General features: G+C 37.3%; 1 protein-coding gene across 4 annotated transcripts in view; it reads left to right on the top strand.

The window, feature by feature from the left end:
• Positions 1-2,252, top strand: part of LOC107737058 (hydroxymethylglutaryl-CoA synthase, cytoplasmic-like) — a 12,515-nt gene extending 10,263 nt beyond the window's left edge. For all 4 annotated transcript variants that reach the window (XM_016548472.1, XM_016548482.1, XM_016548464.1 and 1 more), the window contains exons 8-10: positions 479-604; positions 703-860; positions 1,161-2,252. In XM_016548472.1, coding sequence (XP_016403958.1) covers positions 479-604; positions 703-860; positions 1,161-1,250 — 374 coding nt within the window. In that variant the 3' untranslated portion in view covers positions 1,251-2,252. The remainder of the gene's footprint in view (positions 1-478; positions 605-702; positions 861-1,160) is intronic.
• Positions 2,253-8,839: the final 6,587 nt, after the last annotated feature.

Consider the following 8,839-nt stretch of genomic DNA (forward strand, 5'->3'; position numbering starts at 1 on the left):
CTTTGCTGCGTGTTCCCGGGGGCGGGGTTTATCTGGGTTTGTGATGTCACGAACCCGGGAAGTAACTCGTTGTAGTCCCTACCAGCCGTTTTTGTAGGCATTAAACTGCCAGAATTTTAAAAGACGATATCTCCGTTTGCATTGAACTTTCAGCTTCGTAACTTTGCAGATATTGTTTGTCTAACGCTAAAAAAGTGAAATCGCAATGAACCACCCCTTTAATTTAGAATTAACCTACTATTAAGCAAAAAGTGACATAATTGCCAAAACAGCTGCACTTGATTTAAAAAGAAAAGACTCTGTGATATATGCAGACGTTTGGCCGCAGACACATAGTTCCATCTTGTCTACAATAAACACAAGCAGTGTGGTGTTCTCTCCCATGATAATCAGCAAAGCTGCCTACAGTTATATAAGCTAGTCGTACCGCCCATCGATTGATAACTCAGTGATTGTTAATGTACATCTTTATGATAAGGATCTGCTCTGGATAAGTTGGTCTCCAGCCTGTGTGACTTGCAGGCCAGACTGGACTCCAGAAAGAAGGTTTCACCAGATGTTTTTGCTCAGAACATGAAGCTCAGAGAAGAAACCCACCATTTAGGTAAGCAAGCGTCCGCGTTCTGTTCTTCTCTCAATCGTTTTGTCTTCATTGAAATCTTGGAACTGTTTGACGATGTGATATTTCTCACATTATCACAGCAAACTACATCCCTCAAGGCTCTGTAGAGGAACTCTTCCCAGGAACATGGTACCTCACTCATGTGGACGAGAAGCATCGCAGGCAGTACGCCAGGCGCTCGGTGAGCGATGACAGACCGCTGCAGGCCGGACTCCTCGCTTCCAGCATTGCGGCTGAGGTAGGCTGTATGCCATGTTTGTCATTGTTAAAATAGTTTCCTCTATCCACCTGTTTTTTAACACAAGTGTGGGTGCAGCCATACGTAGCTTCTAGTGTCATTCGCTTCCAGTTATTATAGCGGTTCAAAAACAGGCTAATATTGCAAACTGGTATTTTAATGTATTGTCGTCATAATAACAAACACATTGGTTTGTAGAGCAAATAGTTTTATTATTTAATGCACTTTGTTGTTCTTCTGGATATTTACAGCACCTATAGCACTTTGTGTGTGGCTGATTGTGTTTTCTGTCTTTCTCAGCATATTCCCAGCCCGCTTAAGAAGATGCCCCGCATCCCAGCTACCACAGCTGGCCCTGAGGTGCTCGTCATTAGTAACGGGGAGCATTAAGTTTACCTCTATGAGGTGCTCACAATGGCAGATCACATGATCTGGAAATACGACACGCTAAAAAGGGCCCCAGGACTTCTGCAGCCAGATCACTTCTCAATGAGTGATGTGAAACTCAAAGCTTTTTAATGTTCCAGGACAGACTCCGTTCGACCATCACTGTGTTGAAGGCAGTAGTTTGGAAACGAAGTGGTGAGCTCCCACAAACTGCCTCTCAGAGTCATCTATGCAGATATCCTGAATTGTTTAATCCTTTTAAGTTCAAATATCTACCTGTTGGCATTTCACAAGCTCCATGTTGTCTTAAACTAACCCTGTCATTTAAAGCAGACGTTTTAAGACAGAAAAGAACATCAAAACGTGAATGTCTTGAAGAAGAACGCCCCTCGTTGTTTTTAATTGATCTAAATGCTGCATGGCTCCGTTCTCGTCAGCTGACGGCTGTCACAACTCCTGTTTTTGCTAAACTGTTGTCTTATAAAACTCCTTTCTAGTCAGTCTTATCACCATGGCCATGTCAGGGAAATGTGCCTGGATCACATAATAATGAGCCATTAACTTAAACTATATAGTCGCAGCTAAACGGGCTTCCGTTGGCATTTATGTCCTTCGAAATGAGAATCATTTATTTGATATTCATTCTAGCCAAAGTAGATGAGGAAAAAGTCATGATTATTGTATAGAGGACAAAAATGTGATGATAACTTAGTGGCAATGCTTTAAAAGCTATGAAATAATATAATAATCAAACTGGTAACATCTTTTGGACAACAGACAGTTTTCGAGATTAAAGTGAGAAAAAGCATCTGATTGTCATGTCAGCTGTTCAACCAAATTGTCGTATTTTACTCACCCTCATTTTGGTCCAATACAAGTCCATACACTCTCAGAAAAAAAGGTACATAATCTGTCAATGGGGCAGTATCTTTTCAAAAGATACACCTTGGTACCTAAAGGGTCCATACTGGTGCCATAAAGGTACATATTAATACCTAAAAGGTACAAAAGTGAAAGCCCAGTGACAAGCTTTTGTACCTTTTTTCTCTGAGAGTGTAGGACTGACTGATTTTTTTTTTGTGTGCAACGTTAAAGAACATATTTTGAAGAATGTTGGCAACTAAACAGTTCTGGATCCCATTGACTTTTATTGTATGGACAAGAAAACAGTGAATGGGAACTGTAACTGTTTGGTTACCAACATCCTTCATAATATCTTTCATGATGCACAGAAAAAAGTCAGTTATGCAGGTTTGGAACAACGTGAGTAAATGATGAGAAAAATGTATTTTTGGGTGAACTGTCCCTTTAACTCACTCTATATCAACTATATGTAGATCACAACTAACCCTGATATTTCTTGATCTGTTGAAAACTTGCAATCTGAAGAGATTTCATATTAATGTGATCTTTTATGATCAAATCTTTGACCTTTGATTGTTCCAAATGACAGAGCACTTCTCAGTAATTATAACTTATTCAGAGATTTATCGATTTCAGATTTTAATATTAATAATACTGCGCTATTGTAAAGGTTAGCACCTTAACACCTTGATGTTAAAGGGTTTGTGGCAGATTTACTAGACTAAAAGAAATAAAGAGGTATTTTCAGAAAGAGATTATGCTTGATTGCATAAACACTGAGAGCAAGATGGTATTTCCTTTCCAAACATTCTTCAATCCGTGGGTTCATGTTGATGTCTGAATAACAAGAGCACGTCTGCTCCAAATGCATATCCATCCTTCGAGAAGCCTTATACATTCTAATGTACAGAACACAAAAAAATTCTAAAACTGTATAGAGATATTTTCCCTCTCATTCTGCTGCCAGGACATGTTGACTGTAAAGTTATAACTTGAAACAGCCAATGTTTACAAGACGTTTCCCTCATGTCAGTTCATGCCAATAATTGGTAAGTAATGTACAGCACTAACTTATATTTGTAGATGGACAAAAATCGGTATCTGATCAGGTGTAACGTGTACAAAACAAGCTGTTAGACAATGTGTATGTGGGAATCTGATCATATGTGAACTGAGGATTAAATATTGATTTGCTGAAATCTCTGTTTATTCTTTGACTCTGGAGGTTTGGATTTTAAGGTTTTGTGTCCATTGAATTACTGCAGGCCCAAAGTGTATTACAAATATTTACATTTTTCACATAGAGCCCTAATTTCACATTCACACTTGCCTTTGTCAGCGGTTTCAGACGGCGAGTGTGGCTTGTATACAAAGCTGGGTGATGTAGTCCAGTTCCGTCAAGACCCGGGGTGTTGAACTCCTGAAGCGTCCTGAAGGGCCACAGTCCTACAGAGATTAGTTTAGCCTTGCTCCAACACGAACCTGGGCTGCGTCTGAAATCGCATGCTCATTGAGTAGGTACTTATTTGAATAAGCAATTCGATAAGAAATGCAATAAGGCCAAATGTGAGCACAGTGCAGTTAAATGTACTAGAAAATACGCGCTAATTTTTCATTAATTTGTAAAGTATGAAAATGAAACCATATTTAAATGCATGAAATAACTCATTTTACATTCTTACATTATTTTCCTTTGTGCAGAGCTTGATTTAGGTATGACAAAAGTGCTGCGATTCATTTTGACAACTAATAAAATGTTAAACATATCTTTTTCAGAGTTCATTGATTATATAAAATTCAATGTAGGTTGACTATAGTTGTCTGCATGTCTCATCCATGAGTGGAAAGATTTTGGGGGTGTTAAGACCCAGAACCAAGCTTACTGAGCAATAAAGCTATAGTGAGCCCTTTTATTAAAATACCTTGAGCCTAGGTAATGCAAAAATAAAACAAAAATGGTCATTCACTCAGTATTAAGCTACTTGATGTAATTCACAACTTACAATTACAATTAAGTAGGCCTGCAAATTAATTGTATTCAGTTGTGTTTTAGGCACTAAAACAGTCCAATACTTTATAGTCAAATCCATTTCTATATTGAAATAATGAAGATTTCTGTGCCACCCCTATGAAAATATCCTGGCTCTGCCACTGTATAAGAGGGCAAAGTGATTAATATCAGTTTATTTCTGAGTATCTCTATTAATTATTTATTTATTTGTGTGGTGGGGGGCACATGTTTGTGAATGGGCATTTGATTTACATTTGAGAGAAACTGAGAAGATTGTAAACAAGGATACAAACTAGCCACTTTTCACTGAAAATTGCCGTTGTAAATTCAAAATAGGCCATCTGTGTAATTCAAGTAGATTCAATGAGTTGAAAACTCTTGCTACTTCATACTTCAATACAAAACAATGCTGAACTTTGACAAAAAAATATATTTTTAAATGTTATAATAGTGATTTTATAATGTCTAAATATAAATCCATTAGCAAAACGTGAAAAGAACTACTGTATATTCCAGAGTGGAAATGGTAAAGGAGACAATAACTGCTGTCATTTAGTGGCCATAGTGGGAATCATGACATTCATTTTAATAGTGTTTCTTTTTCTACCAGGCGAAAATAAATCTTCCACTTAGCATGGCAATTTTTCCATGAATTATCTCTTTAAGTAAAAATGAAAACAAAAATGCAGATGTCCTTAAAAATAAATTGTACTATATAAAAATGTGCAAAAATATTAATAATTTTGAGGCAAATGATATATCTATTCAAATTACCTAACTAAAAAGTGAGCAATATTACATGTGTTTGAAAATAAAAATTAATAAAAAAGTGTTCTACTATCTGGGGTCTGCCATCATGAGTTAAAGGGGATGTTATGTGACACACTTTTCTTTCTTTTTTCTTGTTTTTACTTTTCACTTTTTTCCCTATGGTATTAAAAAAGGGGGAAGGGGGTTTAAACACTGTAAAAAATTACCGTGAATTTAACGGTAAAAGACTGTAAAAATGCTACAGTAAAAACCTGTTAAATGGTTAATGGTAAATTCCCCTACTATATACGGTGAAAAACTGTATTGGACATTACATGTATTGAACATTAATTTTACGGTAGTATACCGTTTTTGGAAGTGAAAAAGACTGTATAATTTACAGTGAATAACCGTAAATTGACATTCCCAGAATTCCCTGCGTTAAATTGTAGCTGCCGGCTTTTTACCGTAAATTTTACGGAATTTTTGGGCTTTTTGGTCATTGACTTGCAGAAAGTTTTCTGCGTGAGTTAGTGTTAGAGGCTACTAGAATACAGGGGGGCACCGACACTGATCTTGCATACCCCTCGGCAAATGTGCAAAACATAAGTGCTGTTGTGGCTGCTGTGTGTCACATGACGACCCCCCCAACTCGTGCCCCCTCAAAAATAATGAGTGCATGACGCCCATGCATGTGACTGTGGTGTAGTTTAACTTTAGCTTTTTACTTCTGTCTTGGCGATTGTATTTAGGCTTCAATATTCATGATTCAGTTGTGTTCATTTGTGAAGATTGTCATGATGAACAAAATGTGTAAGAATAATAATCTTTTGTTGGTCACAGAGCTTTTTCTCTGCAAAAAAAATAAAGCCAATGGAAACTCCTGTTAGGCCAATGTTGAAGGATCAGGGTGATTTTGGGTTGGTCTACCAAAATATGTCATCACTGCAGTACTTCATAGCCATTTGAAGAGAACCCAAAGATGCAAAAAAAAAAAAAAAGCTTACAAGATCATAAAGTTACTCCATGCACAGATGCATAAACAGATTGGCCAATGCCCAGTGAAAAGTGCCAAAGTAGTGTTGGAGTTTTTTAAAGAAAACAGACTTCACCTTGTGTTCCCAGCCTTACATCAGCTGGTGGAAATTTAAGCTATGCTAGCAGTTTCCACAGCCACAGTGGAGCGCTCAGCCTCACAGCTCATGCTGGTGAAGTCCAGACTGAGGAGTCTCTGTGCACAGGAAAGCATGATTTGCTGATATTTGGCATAAAGAGGGACATTCCTTTAGACAAAGAGGAAGTTCTCAGCATCTTTAAACAGATGGTTTCCAACACAAGGTTAAAAGTGTGAGACCAAAAAGCTGTGAAAACGGTACATTATAAAACAAGATTCTGTTTGTTAACAGTTAACTACATTAGTGAACATGAACTAACAATAAAAAGACTTCTAAAGCATTTGTTAGTTAAACATTTACTAATACATTTTTAAAATAAAAAAGTTGTATCTGTTAGTATTATTTAATAGATCTGAGCAAACAAGAACAACGAGTAGTTGTATTTTATTAACTATATTGTAGCAAATGCACATGCTCATTGTTAATTAATGCAGAGCTTACATGTTTTCAGCTTCATTGTGTTTCTAACATTATTCACCACCAGTGTTGGGGAAAGTTACTTTTAAAAGTAATGCATACAATATTACAATAATGCGTTACTCCCTAAAAAGTAACTAATTGTGTTACTTTTTATGGAAAGTAATGCGTTACGTTACTTTAGCATGACTTTTTCTCATATGGGCTGCGCTTGATTGTTTTTAGTATAAAAAGAGTTATATTTTTGGCAAATGTAAAAGGCCATTCACACCAGAAGTGAAATGCATGAGCCTCAGGCTGAAGGAAATGTAAATTGACGTCTGTACAGTAGAGACCGCAGCTCAAACAAACCTTTCAGCTGAGCTGCTGTTCTGGATTGCATGAAGAACGCAGAGAAGAAAGCTCAACACTATGCTTAACTAAAGTCATGTTTGCTTATTATGGTTGAATTGGATCATCGAAGGTCAGCAGCAAAGTCATTGGTTAATAAAATTGGATTAAATACATAAAGGATATTTGTGCTAATTAACATATTTAATTATTACAGCATCATATTCTGAGTGTGCATTTCACAGTTTTTATTCATTTTGAGGAATAATAAATCTGTTTCTGTGTGAGTGAGATGAGTAAATGCATGTTCAGATAGAACACTGGTTCCCAAACTTTTTGCAGCGTGCACCCCTTTCTAGTGTTTGACACGTGCCAAGCACCCCCGCCACCTTACTCCGGTTAAACACATCTTAACTGCAACAAATACAAATATTCACTATACAGGGCTTGACATTAACTTTTTTGCTCACCAGCCACTGTGGCTAGTGGTTTTCCAAAATTAGCCACTCAGCATTTTCACTGGCCACAATTTTGTTGTTGGGAAATTACATTTTATATGACTAAAGTTACTGCATACTAAAATTTATTTAAATTGATTTCCAGGACATTTTCCCCTAACCTTAATAAATGCATGCGTCATTTTTCATAACAAATTCTTACATTTTATTAATAGTTTCACTTAATATAATAAGACACTATAGGGCTGTTACCAATCAAATGAAATCAGTATTAACAAAACCGATCTTTCCCCTGCAGAAGAAACAGAAGCAGCTGAAGTGCCATTTAGATGCATTTACACAGACAATTTAATGAAGCTGAAATGTAGCATGAATGCATTTACACTGCAAAATTACAACAGCATAAATAATGTTGAGTTTAGTGTTTTAAATCAGTATATATATATATATAGAGAGAGAGAGAGAGAGAAATATGAAATGTTGGAAAAAATGCAAAGATAAGCTACTTTTAAATATGAAAGTAAACCGCCAGTAGGAGGAAGCAAGTGAGTAATTGAGTCATTCATTCAAACGATTGATTCAGACGGCTGATTCATTCAAGAATGAAGCGAGTGCCTGTCTTTATGAATGAGTCACTGAATCATTGAATCATTCAGTAAGGAAACACCGCTGTGTGTCGCTCAGAGATGCGCGGCTGTTCTGTATGTTGTACTAAAATGTAAGTCACTTAATATTAACTAGTCATTTGAACTCTTGTATAAAAGCAATGTCAAATTTGCAATCGTACTGGTTTTCAGGAAAAAACTGCACTTGGTCGTGTCATGTTGCTTAATTTGGCTATATGTTATAAACAGGGCCGCATTAAGACTTCACTGGGCCCCCAAATAACTGTGTTTACGAGGATACTCGCAAAGACGGGCATTTGACACATAACTGTGTATTTGATTGTTTAAGCACAAGGCGCGAAAGTTTAGTCAGTCAGTCGCTATACAAGCAGGTGCGTGCCGCGCATCAGGCTGAAACCGTCTTAAAGGGTTAGTTCACCCAAAAATAAAAAAAATAGCTTGTGTTTTACTCACCCTCGAGGCATCCTAGGTGTATATGACTTTCTTCTTTCAGACGGATCCAGTCGGAGTTATATTAAAAATTGTCCTGGCTAATTCCAAGCTCTATCATTGCAGTCAGCGGGTGTTGCAGTTGAACAGTCCACAAGTGGTCAAATAAAGCTCGCGCATTCATAATAAACCGTGCCGCAGACAGCTCCGGGGGGTGAATGAAGGCCTCCTGTAGCAAATCCATGCGTTTTTGTCAGAAAAATATCCATATTTCAAACGTAATAAACACTTTTCTCTCACTTCCGTTATCTTTCATATGCGGAAGGCGTTCCGGCAGATGACGCAGCACGTATGCGCAGCGCGCACGCCTCTGAGGTATGCTAGTCTCGCGAGTTTGTTTATAGGAGCAAAGGAAGCAAAGTTTCCTTACTTTAGCAAAGGAAAACAAGTCTCCTCTTGGCTTATATCGAAATCCTCCAACATACTTCTTTACAAATCCTCGTTTTGTACTTCTAATTCTTGACCGTTGTTT

This window comes from Sinocyclocheilus rhinocerous, unplaced genomic scaffold (genome assembly GCF_001515625.1).
Source record: "Sinocyclocheilus rhinocerous isolate Xijiao unplaced genomic scaffold, SAMN03320098_v1.1 scaffold2386, whole genome shotgun sequence".
NCBI classification, from domain to species: Eukaryota; Metazoa; Chordata; class Actinopteri; order Cypriniformes; family Cyprinidae; genus Sinocyclocheilus; species Sinocyclocheilus rhinocerous.